Below are 25505 nucleotides of genomic sequence, written 5' to 3' on the forward strand. Positions count from 1 at the left end.
TCTCAATGCAATGCTTTAAGATTTTGTGTCAAGAATTCAGTTCACATAGCCTGGAGTAACCCCCAGTTATTGAAATTCTCATCTTTCAGGAACAAGGTCAAAAGCCTCCTCTATGAAGGCTTCCTTGGCTCCCTGGTCAGAACTAACTACATCAGCAATAAGCAATTGATCCCTTTATGGCACACACCACACTGTTTTGTATTGTCACTTGTGTGCACATCCACTTCTGCTAACCTGTAACCCCTCTAAGGGCAAAGGTCCATGTCTTCCTGTTGCAGCATTTATAGAATCTAAAACTATACTAGGTACACAGCAGAGAGTCAATAAATACTGAATGAATCTTAGTTTGGGGCTACTAAAGTAGTATTACATGGTGACAAAGTATAGCTAGAAGTATTTTAAAAAGTAATACACACACACAAATGAATCCTTTCCTATTCTTTCTTTTTTTTTAATATATTTATTTTATTTTTGGCTGCGTTGGGTCTTCGTTACTGCACACGGGCTTTCTCTAGTTGTGGCGAGCGGGGGCTACTCTTTGTTGTGGTGCCTGGGCTTCTCATTGCAGTGGCTTCTCTTGTTGCGGAGCACGGGCTCTAGGTGCACAGGCTTCAGCAGTTGTGGCTCGCGAGTTCTAGAGCGCAGGCTCAGTAGTTGTGGCGCACAGGCTTAGCTGTTCTGCAGCATGTGGGATCTTCCCAGACCAGGGCTCGAACCCGTGTCCCCTGCATTGGCAGGCGGATTCTCAACCACTGCGCCACCAGGGAAGCCCCAATCCTTTCCTATTCTTAATGCCAGGAACCAGCTCTTTCAACTGTGACTTGGTGTTGGTATCTTCATACATAAAGCATATAGCAAAAGTAGGAAGGATCCAGAAAAAGGACAATCAAAATGATTAAACTATGAGTAAAAATGGACTTGGGATATATAGTCTAGAAAATGTATAAATTCATACTCGGTCTTCAGGACTATGAGCATACATATGCATATACTTCCCATCTTCACAGGTACTTAGAAAGAATGAAACCAGCAAAATTCTAGTAAGAGGCAGTTCATTAGAAACAAAGGAAGAAAAACAAACAAAAATAAAAATTAAATAATGACTGAGTACATATTTCAAACAACCCCTGCCTTAGAAGATAAAAAGCACAAAAGAGAAGATTAAAGACATTATGAATACATGTTTATAAAGCAGTTTCATAAAAATGCATAAAATGAGTATCTCCGCATAAAAATGAAATACCTTTTTTCTTAGAAATTCATAAAATAAACTGTAAAGTTAAAAAGTGAACATTTCCCCATTTTCCTTAACAAATGCTTAACTATGCTACCCAACATTCTCAGCCCAAAAGTAGCATTATTGTAACATGGACACAAACATCAAAACAAAAGGATTTTAAGACACAGACCCATGTTAATATTTGAAATAACTGGAAATGGTAACATTATTCTTTAAATAAAATAATTGTTGAACACAATGAAATTAATGAAGTCTCCAATGCCCAGGACAGATTATGTGAATTGTGGAGGGACAATGTTTTTATTCTTTTTGAAAAATGAACTATGTAACAAACTTCCAAAATTAACTGCTTTACTATATTTTATTGATATAAATACAACTAATTTCAATAAGCATCAGCTACCATTCTACCATTACACCAAAGGCAAAATGATTAAATACTAATGTGAAGTATAATTACAGAAACGCTTTCACTTCTACTAAAGTCGTCTCTAACACCATCCTATATACTTTGTACAGTTTGCTTGTAATTGATGAGATATTTGAAATGAAGCAAAGTTGAATTTTAATCAAACTTTCATTTCTCAGTGGAAAATGCTCTCTTCATCAGAGGTGGCTGAGCCTTCCCGACATCAAACATCATTTCCAAAGGTGGGTTATTAAGAGAACACCAATCAGGTATACGGCCTGTCTGGTTATAATATTCCTTTGAGACTGAACGGCTCCCAAGTATGTCTTGCAGTGCTCCAAAAATAGCTCCTGTGTGGTAAACATATTTTTATAGCTGATATGGAAACTTTTACTGGAACATTTTATGTACACATACATCCACTTCATTATATGACAAGAGAGAATAGGTAAAATTCAGTAATGCATATTCACAGTCTTCAAATTAATTCCGGTTAAGTTGTTCTATATCCTGTATTTTGAAAAACAGGGTAAGCCATAACTCCTATGTTGAAAATAACTTAAATGGCGTAAACTACATTATAGTGAAAATGATAAGTATTAATGTGTTTAAATGCAGGGAGAGTGAGGTTGAATAAGGTGGAAAGTATTTTCAACTCTGTGTAAACACAATAAATAACAATCTTAGTTTTCTTTACCACACTCTAAGATTATATGTCAGTAGAAAAACAGCAGTGCAAAACTCAATAAGCCAACCATAATATCCTAAGAGTCTATGCTGAAGACCTTATAAAGACCCACAAGGCAGTTTCAAAAAAATAACTTAGTGACTAAATCCATTCTTCCTAGATCAAAATTAAATTTTGACCAAATTCTACTTTATAAGAAATATAATACGTATCAATTTAAAATCTCAAGACTTGGTTTTTCTCTCTAAATGATCCTGATACCTATGAGCTGTAACTGCATCATAAGACACATATCAGAACTTACAGATATACACATCCATGATTGTTCTCTCTTCAAAGTAGTCTCTTTATTTGGCTATTGCCTTATTTCAATAAAACTATCATTTCCTAAAACATTCAATAAACTCAGTCACAAAATATAGTGTAATTATAAAACAAAGAGATCAATTTTCATATATGGCTCACAAATTAGCTTTGTAAGGAATTAAAACAAGTGTTTTAAGCAATGGTCGCATAATTAAAATAAATGCATAGCTATCACTATCATTATGCGGGATGACTTTAATTGAACAGAGTTCACTAAAAAAAAATAGAAGTGCAAATGATAAGAGAAATAAGTATACAATTCTGAAAACTAATAATTTAAGGAAAAGTAAATGTTCAAAGAAAATTATTTAATAATTCTATTAGTTTACTATGTACACAATTTCAAACAATGAATCATCTATTCTAATATAACCATTAGTAATGTCATTCAGGAACCAATTACTATATAATCATTATTTTTAAAAGTGAAATTCTTGGGAATTCCCTGGCAGTCCAGTGGTTAGGACTCCACACTTCCACTGCTGGGGTGCCTGGATTCGATCCCTGGTTGGGGAACTAAGATCCCGCAAGCCACGTGGTATGGACAAAAAAAAAAACAAAAACACAAAAACAAAAAAGAAAAAACAGAAATTCTTACCTCCCAACCAGGCTACACAATTAGCCTTTGCAGGTGGAGTATGAATTCGGAATGTCTTGGTGCCAAGTGTTTTTTTATATTTTGGTTTTTCTACCAAATACCTTATTTCTGCAAGTAGTCTGTGGAGGAATCCTGGCAACATAGACGTGCCACCTATGACTACCAAATTCTCTGCTAGTTGCTTCCTGGTGTCTATTGGGCACTGTTATTAAAGAGAAAGAAAAAAAGAATTAACTATAAATAATGCTTGATTGAATTTAAGAAAACATACAGATTATTAGGTGATCATTTGTATTACAAAAAAGGGCCACAGCAAGGTTTCTTTTTTTAAATTAATTAATTTATTTATCTATTTATCTATCTATCTATCTATCTTTGGCTGCATTGGGTCCTCGCTGCTGTGTGTGGGCTTTCTCTAGTTGTGGCGAGCGGGGGTTAACTCTTCATTGCAGTGTGTGGTCTTCTCATTGCAGTGGCTTCTCTTGCTGCAGAGCACGGGCTCTAGGCGCGTGGGCTTCAGTAGTTGTGGCACGCAGGCTCAGTAGTTGTGACGCATGGGCTTAGTTGCTCCACTGCATGTGGGATCTTCCCAGACCAGGGCTCGAACCCGTGTCCTCTGCATTGGCAGGAGGATTCTTAACCACTGCGCCACCAGGGAAGCCCTTTTATTTTTTTTCTTTTTGTTTTTTTAATTGGGGTATAATTGTTGTACAATGTTGTGTTAGTTTCCACTGTACAGCTAAGTGGAGTTCCCTGTGCTATACAGCAGGTTCTTATTAGTTATCTATTTTATAATATTAGTGTATATATGTCAATCCCAATCTCCTAATTCATCCCACCCTCCAAAAAGGGCCACAGCAAGGTTTCTTTAACAAGAGAGTTTTTCAGGTGGCAAATAAACCCCATGATGATATTACCACGTACTTATATAAATCCTTAAAGATTTAAAAAGCTAATAGTGTAGACTTTTAAATTCCACAGGGAATATAGTAGTAATATGGGAGTATTCTCATTTTCAGGGTAGAATGACTGAGCTGAGCAAAGAACATGGGAAGAAATAACTTTTCGTTTCTTTTTTAGTAAGGAAAACATGTGGAAACCTAATTTTTCTAAGGTACTATATCCACTATATCCAGAGCCAGTTATCAAGTGGGAAGATAACATTCTTAGAAAAATTATGTTTCCACATCAGTTCTCTCTAAGCATCAGGAATGTTACAGTCCTTCAATGATGTTATGTTTTTCATAAAGTCCCCAAGTAGAGCCATAGAGGTAGACAATATCTCCCAAAGTGATAGTATTTTACAGGAGTTCTATGGTCCCACAGTCATTAAACAAAAGAGACATATACCTTGTGGAATGAAAAACTTAATACTACACAAACCTGCATTTGAAGAAACTACAAGCCATACTAGGTACAAAATAAAAATGTTATTGTTGTCAGGGAAAAAAATGCATGATGTGTCTATAGAACATATTACCCCGGGTTTGAAATGTTGTGGGTACCATATATAAGTGCCAAAGTAAAACTCATTAACCATAAAACTTCACATAAAAGCTAAAAAATGTAACTAATGGCTAAAATTAAAAATACAGACAATATGATTTTAAAATTTTCTCTATAAAGGGCTGTATTCATAAATTGAAACCTTTTACAAAATAAAAGTACCTGCATAAGGGAATCCAATATTAAAGTGGCAACTGATTTCTCTTCATTATCTTGTTCAAAAAGGATTTCCACAACTGAATCTCTAATGAGATTAAAAACAGAGAGTGTTTTGTTGGCATCACATAATATGACATAGTACATACCATTAGTTCTACTGACATATTTTTAGGTACCAGTACTATATTAATGTAGAGTAATGGTTAAAACACAAGGTGTTTGCATTTGTAAATGAGAAAAATAATAGCACTTGCCTCACAGGTGTTGCGATAGAGATTCAATGAGTTAATAGAACAGTGCCTGGCACATAGGAGGTACTCCCTAAGTACTAGCTATAATTATTATTATGTATAGATTTACAAATATTTTGTCCACCTTAAACCTAATAACAGAAAAGGAGCAGAATTCTGTAATAGTCGGTAGAATTCAACAAGCAGATCAGTAGTGATACAACAGATTTAAAACCAAACAAGACCCTCCCCCACCCAGCCCAAAGTATTTCTTTGTTTTTAAAAACAATACATGGCAAAGATGGCTAGTTGCCTAATAAAATATTCATGTGCCTGTTCATTTTCAAATTAAAAGATATAGAACTATTAGGGTTATTTTTGGTAGCACAAGGAAGATCTTTGTCGTGATGGAATAGTTCTATATCTTGATTGTGGTGGTGCTGATTATGGAAAGCTACATGTGATACAATTACACAGAACAATATATACACATTGCACCAATGCCAATTTACTGGTTTTGATATTGTACTATAGTTACATAAGATGTATCCATTGGGAGAAACTGGGTGAAGAGTACATGGGACCTCTCTATATTATCTTAGCAACTTCCTGCGAATCTGTAATTATTTGAAAATAAAAAAAAGATAAAACTCCTATAAGCTGGATACAATGCCCCTCCCCAGTTGAAACACTGTATTTATCAGCCTCCCTTGCAGCTAGATGTAGCTAAGTACCAGACAATGAGATGGAGGCAAAAGTAGTATGTGGGACTGCTAGAAAGTCTCCTTTAAAAGGAGAGGAAGCATTTTTCTCTTTTCCTTCCCAGGATTGCATGCTTGAAACACGGATGGAGTAGCTAACTCCACCAACCACCCTGGACCCCAAGGACAAGGGCTACACCTCAAAGATGACAGATGGAAGGAAGCTTGGGTCACTGGTGGCAGTTATCATACCATCCTTGGACTATCTACCTCTGAACTTCTTTTAAATGATAGATAAATTCTATCTTGTTGAAGCCACTATTTTCAGGTTTGTATAACTGGTAACCAAACTGAACCCTAACCAATGCAATATAAAACTATACATATAAATATACATATACATACAATATCTTTTAAAATAAAACTGGGACCATACTATGCATACTACTTTAAAGTTTTTTTGAATCTTTTTCAAAACATAAAATTCTCTTCCTGATATTCAACCTACTTGCTAAGTGTTGATTTCATTAGTACAGTATACTGAGGTCTACAGTATGCTGAACACTCACTCACTCATAGTTAGTTAGCCACTTGCCTCTATGCCTGCGTACTTCTCCTTCTACCAGTTGAGCTAAATACTCACAAAGCATCAGTTTTCTTTTTCCAAATCTTTGTCAGTTAATTTGATATTGAAATGACATAATTTAACAATTATCACTTAAGCAATGAAACATTACGGTAGAAAATAAACACTTATTTTCTTCTTCTCTTATTCTGGGCTCCACTAAACAATCAGGAGAAATTTTTAAGTAGTAAATTAGTGAATATAACTTAAATAAAAGGTAAAACGATAAAAATTTACTACCAAAAAGTGTTACATTCTTACTTTTTTGTTTCCCCAACCTACTATCTTTAACATCTGTATATTTATGTTCATCCTTCTAGTATATCAACCTCTACATTAATTATCTCAAAATCTAACAGGATCTTCTATATTTATATAATTCTTTTCTGTTCATCTTCTGATCTAATATTTTACAGATGAAACTTTTATAATACAAATTTTATATAGCTTGGGTATAAACAAAAATTATATTGTTACCAATATAATCATGTAAGTCCTTGACAACTTATATTGCATCATCAGACCGAATAATGAATAATAAAAAAGTGAATTACTAACTGGTCCTAAAGATTTAGTATATTTGGAAGAATGCATTCTTTCTAACAAGACAATGTTTTAAAGCAGGAGTCAGCAAACTATGGCCTGCAAGCCAAATCCAGCCCACTGTCTGTTTTTGCAAATAAAGTTTTATTGGAACACAAGTCATGCTCACTCATTTACACATTGCCTATGGCTGATTCTGCACTCCAACTGTAGAGCTGAGTAGCTGCAACAGAGACCATATGGCCCACCAAGCCTAAGGTATTTACCATTTGGTCCTTTACAGAAAAAGTTTGATGAATCCTGTTTTAAAGTATCATACTTTATTCTCCATCTCAAAGAATGGTTGATTCTGAATTACTTTGAAGAACAGAAAAAAAAATTTTTTTAAGTTTTAAAACATTAAAAAGTTGAATAATAAAAATAATCATGAATGATGAGGCTTAATGAAAAACACATAATTATTAAATCAATAATACTAAAGGTTTATACAAATATTAAGGCCAAAAATTTATTTTAGTTCATTATTTTGCTCATAAAAATTAAGGTCTAACCTGATTGATCCAAGGACATGTAAAATCTTCTCTCCATCTAATGGGTAGTCAACATTTGGCGGTGGTGAGGGACGCTGAAATATAAATATCGTAAGCATAAGTATACAAATTACAACCTCTGAAAAAAAAATATACATTTATTTTTAGCTTACCTCAGTATTCCCATCAATATTAAATTTTGCTTCTTGGATTTTTAGTCCACGCTTCAGATCACTAACAAAGCAAGTGCGCACTTAAAAGAAAAGGAGACATTGTTACGGTTTGTGATTGAATCAATGTCCCAGTTAAAACAATTCTATTCAAGTGGACATGTTAATCATCTGTTCCTTCCGATTTTATAAACTATCTCCGTCTTTAGTTAGCTTATGACAATTTATACACATATAAAAAACTTTTCATTCACTGAGGAATCATAAGACATGTTCCATGTTCGTCTTCCACAAAGGCACATTAAAAAAAAACAAAACCACATTTGAGGAAACTTATGTTCTTTGATATTCCTTGTATAAAGAGTACCATAATAAAAATAAATTTTAGCATCATGAAAATGTAGCCATTCTAATTGAACAGCATATCTCTTTGAACCAGACTGATTTATATCTAATCTTATTTATCTATCCTATTCTTTTTTAAAAATGTTGGTTGGTCAGAACACAAAGCTAAATTTTGGTCTTAGTTACAGTAACACTCCTTAGTTTAGGGTTTTCTGGCATGATTATTTTCTCCCTCTTGCACACTATATCTTTTTTCTCACTTTGAACATTTATTCTTTTAAAGATTATTTCTGTTGCAAAATACCTTTTATAATAAGCGGGTGCAAATTATTTTCAGAAATAGGTAAGGAATAAAAAATTTTTTCAAGTAGAGACAAAATTGATGTTGAGGGACTTCCCTGGTGGCTCAGTGGTTAAGAATCTGCCTGCCATTGCAGGGGACATGGGTTCCAGCCGTGGTCCGGGAAGATCCCACATGCCACGGAGCAACTAAGCCCGTGCACCACAACTACTGGGCCTGCGCTCTAGAGTCCGCGTGCCGCAACTACTGAAGCCCGTGCACCTAGAGCCCGTGCTCCACAACAAGAGAAGGCACTGCAATGAGAAGCCAGTGCACTGCAACGAAGAGTAGCCCTCGCTCGCCGCAAATAGAGAAAGCCCATGCGCAGCAATGAAGACCCAACGCAGCCAAATAAATAAATATATTAATTAATTAAAAAAATTGATGTTGAGAGCAAGAAATCTAATGATTTGATTAATGACTTGCAAAACATGCTGACATAAACTTATATATCATACAAAATTCTTTTCATTTACTAATTCAAAATATATTTGTTAAGAATCTACAATATGCCAAAAACTGTATAGCGCAGGAAACTATATTCAATAAAATCTTGTAATAACCTATAATGGAAAAGATTCTGAAAAAGAATATATATAACTGGGGACTTCCCTGGCAGTCCAGTGGTTAAGACTCTGTGCTCCAGCGCATGGGTTTGATCCCTGGTTGGGGAACTAAGATCCCATAGACCGCATGGCACAGCCAATTAAAAAAAAAAAAAAAGAGTATATATAACTGAATCAGTTTGCTGTACCCTAAGACACTGTAAATCAACTATACTTCAATTTAAAAAAAAAGAGTTTACAATATGCTAATATGCTAGACAGTAAGCTATGTGCTCGTTACTTACATATTTTATACTTTAAGTCCTCATAACTAAGCAACGTAAATACTTAGACTTCAACATCTTACATACTTGGCATATGAAGGTGTTCTTTAAGGAAACCAAATTCACTGAATTAAAAATCCAAGAACAGATAAATTACACTTAAGGATTTTAAAATAATTGAAAAAAATGTAGGTACTACATAAGTAACTAATATAAATGAGCGTGCAAGAGTATGTGTACGTATTGCATATTTGTTTTTAATAGAAACGGGTTCCTACTGTACATATTATTCAGCAACATGCTTTTTCCCTTAATACATTATGGATACCCTTCCAAATCAATACATCTAGCTCCTCCTTTTAAAAAGCTATATGGTGGGACTTCCCTGGTGGTTCAGTGGTTAAGAATCCACCTTGCAATGCAGGGGCAACTAAGCCTGTGCACCACAACTAGAGAGAACCCACGCGCCGCAACAAAAGATCCTGTGTGCCGCAACTAAGATCCGATGCAGCCAAAAATTAAATAAATAAATATTTTAAAAAACAAATAAATAAAAGCTATATGATATTCCTTATTATGAAGTCACCAAACTTCATTCAACATACCCTCTTAGATAGGATGCACACTTTTCAATTTTTATATATATGCCAGAATGCTTTCCAAAAAGGTTAGTTTTCAATTCTTACTAATAGCAACATATTAATTTTCCCATAATTTCACGAATACTAAAGGTCTATCTTTCAAATTTTTGCCAATCTGATGTCTCCCTGGGTAATGGGAAAGTTAAACATCTTTTCACAAGATGGAAGCTATATGGAAAGAAACATTCCAAGGAATTATCAACTGTTACATCATGGGGGATAGGACTGGAAGAACGAAAGGGAAACTATTTCACTTGAGGTATTTCTGTATTATTTGAGCTTTTGCAATAAGCGTGTACAAATGACTGAAATTTTATAATAACTGAAGAGATTTTAGGTAATTATACAACATAAGTTAGCAATATAATGAAGAACAAGATCCATTTTGCAGCCCTAGGTCTAACCCTACCTATTGTGTGACACTGAACAAATCATTTAATATTTCAGGGACCCAATTGTACCAGATTATCTCCAGGTCCCATTTAACTCTAAAATCTATTATTGTCTAATTCTCTATTAAATATTCTAGAGTATTAATTTTACATGACACTTTCAGTAATGAAGAACTTTACATTACAGTTTAACTGCTTTTCCTTTTAGTGAATCGAAATACCAGAAAACTCAATTTAAACATTATCATAAAAATACACTGTAGCAAAGGAGAAGTAATATATCTTATTAAAGTGAATCTAATATACTTTACCCAACTGTAGAATTTCTGAAGTCAGTAAAATGACTGACCTTATAAAAATGACCTTTAAAATACTAGAGCTTAAAAAAATGCTAAACAACATAAAATCAGTAACTTTCATAAGCAATGTAACTGTTAATTCATACTGTGAAAACTACTAATTCCTTAGTAAATCTCTATACTCTATCATTGAGAAGTTTCTTCAATAATACATCAAAAGTAATGCCAAAAGGGAATTCTCTGGTGGTCGAGTGGTTAGGACTCCGTACTTTCACTGCCGAGGGCCTGGGTTCAATTCCTGGTCGGGGAACTAAGATCTCACAAGCCGCATGGTGTGGCCAAAAAAAAAAAAAGGAATACCAAAAGCTTCCATAAATCTGATGAAATACCAAAATTTTATTTATGTTATTCCATAGCCTAAATGTTAAATATTTTTAGGATATTACATTATGAATTTAATATATTTTATATCTGTGTAAATACTTAGAAACACTTGCCCTCCAAATGAATACTTAATGATGAAGGGGACAAAAATGGGAACTTAGTTTACCTTTAATGTCCTCCAAGATACCTTCTGGAATTGAACCTAAAACAGAAACTTTATTTAGAACTACAGAACTTTATAAGCAGAAACAGTCTGTAAAATTGCATTCACATTTCCATTTTCCATTTCAGCAAACTAAAAAAAATTAAAAGGTACCATAATTTTTTAAAAGCCAAATAAAAAAATCAACTTTGCTTTTAGGGAAGAAACTTCAGCATTCGAAGCCAAGCCAAAGCACGGAAGTTGAAGCCAGATGTGCACAAGGTGCTGAAGAATGTCACTAATACTCATAAATTTGATAAAAATAAGACCTTAAAAATATCATAGAATAATGGGCACTAGATAGGAATTGACCAAGAAAATATTTTCTACCATAAAAAGATTTGCTGGTTATCTGTGTTAAAGTACTTAGAAGAAATGGTAGGGCTTAAACATGAGCTATTTACTTTTCTTTTACAAAAAGTGAAGTTTCAAGTTTGCTTATCTTTTCTGTGATAATAAATGACTGTCAGTGACATGCTAACCTAATACATATTTGTAAAAAGGATCACACACAGACTTTTAATTTTTTTCAAGGTAAACATGACATTTTAAAAAATGAGTGAGACAGTACCTATTCAAAGAAACCTATATAATACAGGAAGACTTTAGAAGATAATATTTACATATGTTACCACTGTTATGTGATTTTGTTGCCAATAAATCTAGTTTTCCAAGTCAGACTCAGAAACAACGTTTTCTAAGTTTAGAATCTTCTAAACTCAGAATTTTTAACTCATTGTTAAGTATGTAAAAATATTCTGATTGATCTGTAAGAACAAATTATTTATATCAATGAAGACAGAAATTTATAGCTACAAAAGGAATCATGATTTAATAAGGGTAATCAGGCACTTCTTCCATCTGGAGCTACATATCTTGTTAGCTACATCTTTACGTTATGACAGCTGCTGAAACTAAGAATTAAGATAAAGTTAATACCACACTTTCAAAATGTTAAGCCATAACCTTTAAAAAGTAATAAACAATATTTAATCACATTGCTTTTCTGAGAGGGAGCAAAACAAACTTACCATTAGTAAGTATGGCTTTAGAATTATTATTTTACCTTTATTATATTTTTCTTTCTAAATTCTTACCTTTGTGTTTTGTAATACAGTAATAATGATACATATAGTTTATAAATAAATATAGACATAAATATGTATTGCAGGTACATGCTCAAAATTTTTTACTGATGTGGCCAGTGTGTGATCAAAAAGTTTGAAGATTCCTATTGTTAAATGTTAAAATTTATCTCACAGGGGGATAAAGATTTCCAAAATGATTTAAACCTGGCTATGAACAGATAAATGTAACTAGATTATAAGAACCTACAAATTTAAGAATAAGTGCTAAAAACCATAACATTTCACATGTGCTAAACTCTCTCTAGGAATATTCAAATAAATTCCAACATGTGCCAGAGACATTTGGTAATATGAAAAACAGTTTTCTTTAGGCAACATGGAAGGCAGGCTTCAAAATAAAGGGCTTATTTTAGCTAGGCATAGATGGTGCTTTGGGAAGGGGCTTTTCAATCTTAGGGAATAATCACAACCATTTAAACTTTGCAAATGAGGAGTAGAAATAAGAGGCATTCACTGGCTCTGGCTTTGAAAAACCATATTTAAATTTCAGCTAATTTAGGAGAATAAGAAGTATAATATTTTATATATAATTTACTTTTCAACTGTACACTTTTCAAATCAATGTACTTAGGTTAGTCTCTGTAAGTTTTAAGTTAGTATATTCATTCTTTTTTGAACTAGGTTCTAAATACTAAATGAAAGCGGCTCATTCAAAGTTCACTTAAGGATATCCGAGTATATGTAAGACTTATATCTAATCTTTGCTAAGGACCTCGACAAGAGATATTTAAAATACATTTGCATTTCTGATCCTCCTAAGTGGATCCTTCAGCAAACAGTGATATGATTTAATTCCTCAATTATCAGGATTGCAGACTCAAGATTTTTGGGGCATATGAGAGGGAAAGATTAGAATCAGAGTCCAAGACAGTTGGTTAAAGAAAGGGATGTCCAAGAACATACAGTTTAGAATTTTAAGGAAATGTCATAGTTTTAGTGAAGAGCTTTATTAAAAACATCTGGGAGACTTCCCCAGCGGTCCAGTGGTTAAGACTCTGCACTTCCATTGCAGGGGGCATGGGTTCGATCCCTGGTCGGGGAACTAAGATCCCGCATGCCGTGGCATGGCCACAAAAAAAAAAAAAAGAAAACAAACTTGGGATGCTACACTAAACTTATTATCTTTGGATATCTTTTATTAACTAACTGTCATCATGATATACTAAAAAGGTAACAAAGTTTATCTGGAATAGAAAAATAATAATCTGATCTACAAAATGAAGAATGTGCTATTATCTTAACTACCTAAAGAACAACAGGAAAACAATATATGCAAGGATAAATGTCCTAACAACCCACCTTTCTCTTTCCAACATTTATTCAGTGCCCAGGCACTTGAAAAATAAATAAGACAGGGATTCTCAGTCTATTGAGGGAAACAGTTATCAGGTAAATGAGGCTGTTATATGTACTATAATAAATACTGCTGAGGGTGTAACAGAGAGGGGAGCAATTTATTCTGCTTAGGGAAAATGAGGAAGGTTTCACAATTAAGATGACCTTTCAGCTGAGTCATGTAGGGGGATCAAAAACCCAAATAGGTAAAGAAAAACATCCCAGGTAAAGAAATAGTATAAATGAAGGCACAGGGTTGTTGAAGAACAATGGTGCCAGGAAGATGTATGAAATTTACTGTAGCTGAAATAAGGTGCAAAGGGTTGAGTTTAGTAGTTAAAGCTAAGAGGTAGAATAAAGTTGGATTGTGAAGAAACATGCATATCAAACAGATAATCTGGATTTTAACCTGTGGGGGCCAGCAAAAATTCTCAAGCAAAAGAGCAATGTAATAGGATTAATTTTGTGAAAGTTATTCCTGCCAACAGTGTGAAATAGACTAAATGGGTCCAAAAAGTAGGTTCCTGTAATAATCCAAGCAAGAAGCAATGAGGGCCTAGTTGACAACGTCTTTGTTTTCAGATGTTCTGTGCTGTGGAGGACAGAAAAAAAGAGATGAAAAAGAGATTTCTGAGGGAGAATTCAAAGGACTGATAAACTCTGTTATCTAAAATGGGAGCTCAGTAAGATATTATCTTTATCTAACCATGATTTGTTAAAATGAATTTAGGGAAAGAGATAATGTATTTACTTCTGGAAGTCTTAAGTTTGAGGTGTCAAGAGGGATGCATAGTTTATATCCAGTAATCAATTGGAAATATGAAGTTTAGAAGAAGGGTTGGGCCCAGTGATACACTTAAGAATCAACAGCATACTGATGTAGCTGAAGTTATGGGAACACAAGAGATCACTTTTAAAAAGACAGCAGGAGGAAAAAAAGGAACAAAAAATAAATCCCTAGAAGAATATCAGCAGAGAAAGCAAGAGCAGAGGAAATTAAGAAGGAATACTTGGAGAAATAAGAGAAAACCATAAAGGAAGAAAAGTCCTGAAAGCCAAGGGAAGAGATAATATCAAGAGTATATGATAATCCAGATGCGAACTATTATATATAGGATGGATAAACAACAAGGTCCTACTGTATAGCACAGGGAACTACATTCAATATCCTGTGATAAATCATAATGGAAAAGAATATGAAAAAAGTATATATATGTATAACTGAGTCACTTTGCTATGCAGCAGAAATTAACAACATTGTAATTCAACTATACTTCAATACAATTTTTAAAAAAAGAGTATATGATAATCCATAATGTCAAAAGTTCTGGAAAGAATGAATAAAATTCAACTACTGGATCTGGTGATTAACAGCTCAATGATGACCTTATAATTGGAGCCATGTCATCAGAGTGATGTGAGAAAAAGAGAATAACTATGCAATGGGGGGAAAAAAATGAGTTGAACGAAAAGGGAATGTAAACCACTCAAAGTTTATAATGATTTTACCCATCACAGAGGGAAGGCTCTGTTCTTTAGCAGCACCTGTGTCAACAGTACATTGTTCCAATAGTTGAGTTTCCAACTCCCTGAAGATTAAAAAAAAAAAAAAAAAGTCACTGGAATTACAATAATGCAACTGATACCCTTTTCTTATTTAATACTTTTACTTCATAACAGATCATGATGCTTTAAATAAAAGTGGTTTTACCCTTAAAAGATGAATATACTCAAGGCTAGTAAAGAATGGAATATATAACATTAAATGTCCATATTACAAGTCCTCTATTGATCACTGTAAAAAAATTTGCATTTTTTTTGGCACAGGTGAAGCAAATGTGCTAAATGCCAAGAAACTTACTTGTGAAGAGCTTTTCCTCCTAGGGGAAGCGCTCCCCAACAATTTAGTACTGGGATTCCTTCATATATCTATAAGGTAGTCAAGGGTATTACTATTTTAGGAGGTAAAATGTGTTTCCCTCACCTCTGCATTATTGTTCTAAATCAGCTTGGCTGGAAAATTCTTATTTCTTTTTTTAAAAAGAGTTACAGAAAAATCAAAGAGTCTTTTTCCTTCTCCAAAGAAAACAGTTAAACATATACATACACACATATATACACACACACACAGAATTTATTTGTTAGAGCTTGGGTGTCCAACAATGTAGCCCCTGACCACATGTGGCTATTGAGCACTTGAAATATGGCTGGTCCAAATTGAGATGTGCTGTAAGAATAACCTCCACAGCAAATACAGAAAACTTAGTAATAAAAAAAAAAAACCTGTAAAATATCTCATTATAATTTATTATATTGACTAATATTGAAATGATAGTATTTTAAATACATTGGGCTAAATAAAATACACTACTAATTTCATCTCTTTCATTTGAACTTTTAAAATTTGTAGCTCTTAGAAAAATTTTAAATTACATATGTCTCACACTGTATTTCTATCAGAGCTGAGAGGACAGTGGACAATACTGTACTGTGGGTTTGCTACCTTATTTTACATATTGTTTTTGCTAATGTTTCATAAGTATATTATTTATGAAAAAGAAAAAAGTATATTGGTAAGAGCACTGGCTTTGGAGACAAACATGGGTTTATATCTTGGCTATACACTTCTATTAACTTGGGTCAACTACCGTCTCAACTTTCAATCATCTTATTCATATATTGAAGAGAATAATACTTTTGTTGCAGGGTTGTTATGAGACTAACACACAAAATACTTTATATTTAAAAAAGCTATTGCAGGGCTTCCCTGGTGGTGCAGTGGTTGAGAATCCGCCTGCCAATGCAGGGGACACGGGCTCGAGCCCTGGTCTGGGAAGATCCCACATGCCGCGGAGCAACTGGGCCCGTGAGCCACAACTACTGAGCCTGCGCGTCTGGAGCCTGTGCTCCGCAACAAGAGAGGCCGCGATAGTGAGAGGCCCGCGCACCGCGATGAAGAGTGGCTCCCACTTGCCGCAACTAGAGAGAGCCCTCGTACAGAAACGAAGACCCAACACAGCCAAAAATAAATAAATTAATTAATTAAAAAAAAAATTGTGAGTACACATTAAAAAAAAAAAAAAGCTATTGCCTAATTTAGTTCTTTAGGAGCTAATGATTCTTGATTTCCTTCCCATGAGTACTTCTTCTAATAAATACATACATAGGTCTCAAAATTGCAAGAGTCTTGCATTTATGTACTTCAAACTCCTTTTCAAATGTAGCAAATGTCTACTGTAACATTTCTAAGAGATGTTTACCTATACTCTACTTAAATTCTTCTAATGATGGGGAATGGACCAGTTTATAGTCAGTAATTTCATTTTGGAACAGCTTAAATTATTAGGGAGTTCTTCCCAATGGCAAATGATATAAAAACTACAGCACTTACTGTGCAATTTATGTGCTAGGTCTTATGCTAAATATTTTACATACATTATCTCACTCAAGTCACACAATGCCCCTATGAGGTGGAATTATTATAATTCCCATTTTACAGCTGAGGAAACTAAGCCCAAAAGGGATTAAGCTACTTGACCAAAATCATACAACTAGAAAGAAGCTTAGCTGTCATACTGCCCCCATCATAGCCCCAGGAAATAGAAAAAAAAATCTATTTACTTTTCCACAGTGAGCCCTTCAGCTATTTGAAGGCAGATTTCATGTTGCCATTTAAGTTTTATCTTTTCTTGATTTAACTTTCTCATTTATTTTTAAAAATTTTTAAATTTTTATTTATTTATTTTTCATTCCCCTATTCTACACTCCCTCTAGCCCCTGGTAACCACTAATCTACATCTGCCTTTTTTTTTTTTTTTTTTGATGTGGACCATTTTTAAAGTCTTTATTGAATGTTACAATATTGCTTCTGTTTTATGTTTTGGCTTTTTGGCCGTGAGGCATGTCAGATCTTAGCTCCCCAACCAGGGATAGAACCCGCACCCTCTGCACTGGAAGGCAAAGTCTCAACCACTGGACTGCCAGGGAAGTCCCTAACTTTCTCATTTCTGTTTCCAGTTATTCTTCATATGATCTTTTCTCAGAACTTGACTATCCTACCCATCTTCTTTGACACATCTTAATTAGCTGATGTTCCTCTTAAAAACTGAACGTAATAGGTCTGAACTCTGGAGTTTATACTGGGACCAAGTCATAATGACAATTTCTACAAAAAGTAAATTTAAGTCTCACAATCCTGTGAATTTTTTCCACATATGTCATATTTGTACATGATAACCCAAAATAACTTGATGCAATAAAAACAATTTGTAGTAAGCCTAATTATTCTAAAGTAGAGTAAAAACTGCAAAATTAGCTGGTTTACAAAAAAGATACAGGTAACACCAGGCTTTCCCTGTATCCACAATCCAGGACCATGGCAGAGTTTATCCCAAGTGTAAGAAGAGCCATTAGATGACTTGGAGCAAGCAAGACAGATGGAACCTAGAAAACAACAAATCCAAAACAACAACAACAAAACCAGAATGAATGTCAGTAGTTGAAGGTGTTTCCCTTACATTTCAAATATATTTGAAAAAATTCATAATTATGATACCTACTCAACCATTTTACAGCACTAAATTAAGAATTAGTTGATTTATTTGAATTTACACAATAAACAAAATACACTGTAATAAATAGAAACACTCTTTAAGTTCTCTAAGTCTTTTCATTCTGAAATGACAATTATGAAGCATTTTTATTAATTCAGTTCTCTCTCTTTTGGAGGGAAAACTGAAAAGGATAAAAGAAGAGGTCCAGAAACATACATTCAAAGGAAGATGCTAAATTTAAAAAATAAAGAGATGCCTTTATCATCAAAATAGAAATAGAGAAAAAGAATTCTTGATTGTCCTCATTCACAAAGTTCACAATATGAACTATATTCTAAAAATATTATAATATAGCGGTTAAAATTAAATTGAAGAACTACAAAAATCCTTAGCTCTAAGTGACATTTTTCAGTGAAAATTTGCCAGATCTGGTGACATCCCAAATATCAGGTAAATATTCAATCAAAATATGGAAGCCCATAATAACCAAGCGGCAAACAAAATAATGGCTGTATTTCCTTTATCTAAGTACAGCAGGTATTCTGGTTATATACCAGATAAGGATACTAACATAAATATAACTAAAATGCTAAGTTCAAGTAAAAATACAGAAAATCATCTATTTTATTCAGATAAGAGCTAAAGTGACTTCCTGCTGTGTTTTGTGTTCTCCCTATTGCAAACCAAATTCCTGAATTAGTGACATCAGTAAGTACAGGAGGGTATGTAACCTGTTTCTCTGTGCCTGTCTTATTAAATTATAACTTAGAAATATTAACTGCCCTTATCTCATAAATACATTGTGATTTTTGATATATTTTGTGTTCAGTAGAATGTATGAAAATTACATTTACATGTGCTTAATTTCTTATATACTATACACATTTTATACACTCTTCTAAAATTGCTGAAAAACTCTAAATTCCTAAGGCAGAGATTTTTTTAAAAAGTTAAATAATAAAGATTCTGGCCTACTATGAAACATAATCATTTAAGTCATAATTTTGGTCTTTAAAATAATCTTGACTCCTATAAAATGAAAGCTACAAGTAATATAACTAATATCAAGATGTAAGAGTCACTCCTGGCATTGCCCACTTACTCTATGGGAGACATTATTTGAATACTCCATTTAATGGGAATTTAAAGCCTAAAATGAAAGAATTGGAGAATTTAGAACAGTCAGCATAACTAAGCAATGAAAACTAGAAAGACCTGGAAGAAAAACATCATTAACTTCACAGCACAGAATATAACTTTTAATTTCAGAAAAAAGTCCCAAAACTTAAAACCTGTACTAAAATAAACAAACAAGGGAAACAGCAATAAAAATAAACCTTCAATTATCTAAGTATTAGATGAAATGCTTAATACGCATGAAATAACCACACAAAAAAAGAAAATAAACGGTCAATTTGTAGAGAATTCAGTTTATTTTATCATCCAATTCCTCTTTCCAATGAAGGAAATAAAATGAGGACCTTTTAGTTTAAGCTTTGAGTACCTACTAAAAACAACAACATAAAAAACAGGTACCTCAAAATACTTGAAAAGAACACGAGTGAGTGTCTCTCTGAAGTGGGAAGGACATAATACCGACTCAATAACCACAACTCTGCGGTCTCTGGGATTCACCAATAGATGCCTGAAAAGTGATAGTTTTGTTTTTAAAAGTAAATAAAAGTTTGTATTTATTTTGGTACATAATGCAGTTTGTTAAGATTAGAGAAATTGTACCACCTTCACTTAAGAAGCTTTACAACAAAAAGACATCTTCATTTTATTATCCGTGAAAGATAACGTTTTCATTTTTTAAATTTTTAAATGTTTTTAAATTTTTTATTCAATTTTGAAAGGTTATTTTCTATTTACAGTTATTACAAAATATTGGCTCTATCCCTGTGTTGTACAATACAGCCCCGAGCCTATCGTACACCCAGTAGTTTGTGCCTCCCACTCCCTCACCCCTATGTTGCCCCCCGTAGCCCTTAGTTTGCTCTCTATATCTGTGAGTCTGCTTCTTCTTTGTTATATTCACTAGTTTGTAATATTTTTTAGATTCCACAAAGAAGTGATATCATATAGTGTTTGTCCGTCTCTGTCTGACTTGTTTCACTTAGCATAATGCCCTCCAAATCCATCCATGTTGCTGCAAATGGCAAAATTTCTGGTTTTTTTTAATGGCTGAGTAGTATTCCATGGTATATATCAATATATATGCCACAGAAAGATAACATTTTTGACCTCTTACTACGTGCCATGCACTGTCTCAGGAAATTTACATCTATTAACTCATTTATCTCAGAAAACAAAAACTATAGCCTATTATGAATACTAACTTGAGCCATTAAAAAGATATTTTCTTTTTTTAAGCTACAAAAGTAGTATATGCTCACAAGACTCCAAATATTATAGAAGCTTATAACTTGGAAAGTACAAAAATACCATATACCTCTACTACCCAGAAACTTCCACTTACAGCAGTTTATAGATTTTCATTATTGTGTATGTATATGCATATATTTTAACAGAAATATTCATTCCATAGATGTTGTTCTGCAACATGCTTTTTTCAATTATCAGAATATCTAAGACATCTTTCTGTATCAGTACATAAAGATACAGAACTTTTTAAATGACAATATAGTGTTTCACTATATGGATGTACAATAATTAAATTATCCAATCCCCTTTATTAATGGACATTTGACTTATTTTCAATATTTCCTTATGCTTGCTAGTTTCCTAGTCTTCAAATATATTTTTGAAAAGATTGAAAATAAGAAAGTTAAAATGGCAATGGAAATTAACCTTTTTTTTGCATTAGAAATAATACAACCAAATATCAGTATGACGAGCACTAGGAAAAGCTGGGGGAGGGGAAAACACAATTGCATTTTACCTGAAATACAGTATGTGGATGAATTCCTTTAGGTAGGAATATAATTCTTCTGTATTGATATTATATTGTACAACTTGAATAGGCTATAAAAAATTAAAATGATTTATTAATTTATAATCATAAAATAATCTCAAACTAAAACATGCTTATTTATTTTTCTAATGGATTTTCTGGTAATAAGTCAAAAGCAATTTGTATTGAGAATAGATACAAACATCAAAAATAGATTAATCACTTAAATTAGAAATGTTTAAGAACTGGCATGTCCAAGATGACAAAATGTTTTGGTTTATGCAATGAAAATCTGTGTCCACAGTAAGTAAAGAGCTGTGCTCATCACATTTTTCTTCCATCTGACATTATTTTGGCATCACCGATAAAAAGCAGCATCAATTAAAAGGCATCAAAGGCTTCCTCAAATACTCCAGACTTGGTTCAGTCCCTGTTATTTACTCCCAAAGCATTGACACTTTGCCTTTTGTAATATCACCCCACTTAATTACTTGTAAAATGTCTACCTTCCCATTAGACTACAAACTCCATGGGGCAAGAACTACTTCTGGCTTGCTTATGATATATCCTCCTTCAACTGATACAGTGCTAGGAACAAAGTAAACAGCTCATAAATATGTGTGGCAAAAATGAAAACATGCACCATTAGCACTAAAGTAAACACTACCAAACCATGGGTGCTAAGTCAACACTAACACATCACAAGGGCTCCATTTACTGTATCCTGCTCCAACATGTGCTTTTATGAAAACAAATATGTTCGTATTTGTTAAATAAGGGAATAATGTCTATATAATATGAAGGTTGTACAGTTCATATTAGGCAAGAGGAGCTGAAATGATGATAGCAGAGTTATAACCTTCATCAAGGTAAAGAAAGTCATCAACTCAGTGGTCACACAAATCAGCATTCTTTCAGATCTATTTTTAAAAAGTTTAAATGATCCCATGCACCAGGGACTCCCGTACCAGAGTGGACCCTTTCAAGACTCTTTATTGGGCTGCATTTCTTCCTGGTCCCCCCTTAACAATAGCCAGAGAGGCTCAGAGCTCACTTTTATATCTGCATTGTCTCAGCACCCACCAACCAACAGTTTCAATTATTTCATTTTATTTTAAATATCCCCAAGAGAGCTTCCAGCCACACTCAATCGCAACTCAAAGCTATTCCAATTTTTTCCTGAGGTATTAATTTTTGTTTTTGCTGATGCTCGGATTACAAAGTTCCATGGGTTTTAAATAATCTACCCCAACCTATTTTTCCCCAAAACCTGTTTTTGTTTGCTATCAAGGAGAGGTTTTTCAGGAATGCAAATACTAAGTTATGGTAGAAAAATCTGTATTTGATTTTAACAGGCAAATTTTATGGCATGTAAAATTATTCTTTCTATTGTTCTACAATTCCTACTCTGCAAAATTAACTTTGGCAAGACTTTCTTTTAAAAAATGTGTTTTTCACAGGTCTTTTGAATTACAGATAAAGAAATGAGGATCTGGCTCATATTCTGAACAGGGTAAGAATAAAATGATTCTATAATTACATTACAAGGCTCAGGCAATTATTTTATTGAGCTCAAAAACTTTCTCTTAATGTTATATAATTTCATTTATATAAATTAAATAGAAAAAGCAAATCTATAAAGACAAAGAACATCCGTGGTGGGCTCGGGGTGGGAATGGGGATTAACGATAAGCAGGCATTAGCGATCTTACTGGAATGACAAGAATGTTCTAAAACTGAACTGTGGTGATGGCTGCACAACTTGATATATTTACTAAAAATCACTGAATCGCACACTTAAAATAGGTGAATTTTGTGGTATGAAAAATTAAACCTAAATAAAGAATCAAAAAAGTTTTCTTGGAATACAGTCTAAGCTATACATTTAGCACTGTTCTAATCAGTCCTACTTAAAGTCACATTTAAAAATATTTTACAGTACAGCATTTATTTTGCTAATTTGTTGTAAAAAAAAAAAATTACCTTAGGCATGCCAGCTTTTTTTATCACACTAGGAATTATGCATCTTGGACCAGTTTCTCCAGCAAATCCACACCTACAAATAAATAGAAAATTGAAACAATTCAACTTATTTTAACATTCTTTTTATATATTTGTCACAGAAACAAGTTTTTCTGTATTTTTTTCAAAGCAGTGGTCACAAAAACATCTAGAAACATCTCTGATGTATTCAAAGGGACAAAAAAACTAAGGAAAAGTTAATACCATCTATTCATAATTATGTATTAAAGGTAAAAAATAAAATTGTTTCAAATTAGTGACAGTGAAATAAACCAGTGTATTATTTTAGGGTAGCACTTACTTTTCTTTCTGTTTTTAATTTTACTTGAATTTTAGGTAACACATCTCTACAGTCCTGAATCTGTACTCCATTATCTGACTTCATGCCTATAATTCATGTTACTCATAATTCCATCATTCTAATATTAGCTTCCATATTGATGCACTTCCTTTGGTCTAGTTTTTAAACTATGCATATGTGACATAATTATAATCACACTGTTCGCACATCATGAATTCATAAGATTCTGCCCATATTGTTAGTCTTCACTGCTATCATTTTTTAAATTGCATAAAATATTTCATCCTTTTTAAAAAACTATTCTCCTTTCTAGAGTATTTAAGTATTTCCATTTCTGTTTCACGTAAAACAAAACTTTGCTAAAAATGTTGTTAAAAAGGATTGCCATGTAAGTTTAGTCTTAATATTATCTTTTCTTGTCCTGTCTGGTTTTCAGTACTGCTCTCCTCCTATTCCTAAATAGCTCTCTCCATCTTCTTTTAGTCACATCCCCATGTTTATTTGACTTGTACCAGTGCTCCTGAAATTCCCCAGGATGCATAAACTCATCTTATCACCCTCCTGTTGTCTCTGCCTCCTATATAGTAGTTCCATTTCTCATTTCCGCAACATACCTAAAATAATTATCTTTGGGTGTCAGCCTCAAGGTACTTACTATGGTATTTAAATAAACCTTTAAAAATAAATAAAAAATATAATTATGGGAGGATCTTGCTTAGAACAGTAAGAGAATATCATGAACTAAGGACTATGTTTAATCCAATTCTGGAGCACCTGAAGCCCAATTTTCCTGTTTTTTTGTTTGTTTGTTTGTTTTCTTTGGCAGCACTGGGCGTCTTGTGGGATCTTAGTTCCCCAGCCAGGGATTGAACCTGGCCCTCGGCAGTGAAAATGCCCAGTCATAACCACTGGAGAGCCAGGGAATTCCCTCCAATTCTTAAATAGGCTCTTTTGACCACTTGTTCAACAAATAGTTATTAAATACATCCTACATGTCATGCACTGTTCAGAGATATACAAAGTTTTTTCAAATGTTTCCATTTCAGATAGAAGATGCAATTCTGGCTGTCACGTTCCTTTTTCTTGAGCGCAGTATAAGGGCTCTCAATCTGGAATCCAAGGACCACTGCGATGGTCCACCAACCCCTGAAATTGTGTGCAAATATTTTAAGGTTTGTGTATTTGTGGCTTTCTTTCGGTCGTCAAAGGGATCTATGCCATCCAAAAGGTTGAGAACCACTACTCTAGTGTTTACAAGTTGCCTTTTAAAATGTTAAATTTCCTAATCTAAGAGTTGGTGGGTGGGAGCAACGAAGACTCTAGAGAATTATCTATAGGGTTTCAGTTTTTCATGCATTCAGCCTTCCTAATTCGACTTCCTACTCTTGGGAAGCAGTAGCCCTGTCTTAAACATATTTGAATTTCCAACACCAATAGCATCTCTTTTCAATAAATGCTTAATAACGGAGGTCGTCATCAAGCATTACAGTTCGGTTGCCACCTCCCTAAGCAGATAAAGCCAGATAAGCGGGGCCTAGGTCATCGCTGTCATCCCCTGCATAGATGACCCCAAAGGGTCCGTTCAGTTTGGGGTGACGACCGGGGCGGCAATGAAGGCAATTTCCCCGAAGCCTCCTGGGCCTCTCTAGGAGTCAGAACCTGACCGCTCCACCGGATTCCCGGGATCTGCATCGCCCACCGTGCAAGTAACAAGGGCTGTCATTTGCGGAGGTCCTGGGGGAAGAACTGGAGACGGAACAAGCCGCCTCTGGAGCCTGCGACGAGGACCCGGGCTGGGCCTGGGGCTCGGCTACCCGCCCTCCCCTCGGGACAACGGCAGCTGGCGCCGCGGCCACTCACTTGGTAAAAGCCTCTCCCAGGTCTATCACGACCGCCGTTTTCTCTCCGCCGCTCCCCAGGCCCTCGTACAGCGGCATGGTAGCAAACAAGCCGGTAAGGAGATGGGCACGGACAGACCTCGGCTGCCGACAGCCCTCGGCTCTCGGGGGGCGGGGCCGGGGCGACGGCGCGCGGG

General features: G+C 34.2%; 1 protein-coding gene across 2 annotated transcripts; it reads right to left on the reverse strand.

Moving 5' to 3' along the window:
- Positions 1-1223: 1223 nt before the first annotated feature.
- Positions 1224-25505, reverse strand: ACTR10 (actin related protein 10). Of its 2 annotated transcripts, XM_082386654.1 has the most exons (13): positions 25331-25504; positions 23131-23203; positions 21136-21218; positions 19770-19878; positions 18016-18123; positions 15542-15609; positions 15190-15269; positions 11162-11197; positions 7769-7848; positions 7617-7690; positions 4970-5051; positions 3302-3503; positions 1224-1999 (listed from the first exon to the last, which is right to left on the reverse strand). In XM_082386654.1, exons 1-13 carry the CDS (start codon positions 25405-25407, stop codon positions 1818-1820), a joined length of 1254 nt encoding a protein of 417 aa, XP_082242780.1. In that variant the 5' UTR covers positions 25408-25504; the 3' UTR covers positions 1224-1817. The 2 variants fall into 2 exon arrangements, with proteins under 2 accessions (XP_082242780.1, XP_082242781.1); XM_082386655.1 differs by lacking the exons at positions 19770-19878; positions 21136-21218 and having other exon boundaries at positions 25331-25505.

Source organism: Balaenoptera borealis (genome assembly GCF_965194805.1).
Source record: "Balaenoptera borealis genome assembly, chromosome: 3".
In the NCBI taxonomy this organism is placed as follows: Eukaryota; Metazoa; Chordata; class Mammalia; order Artiodactyla; family Balaenopteridae; genus Balaenoptera; species Balaenoptera borealis.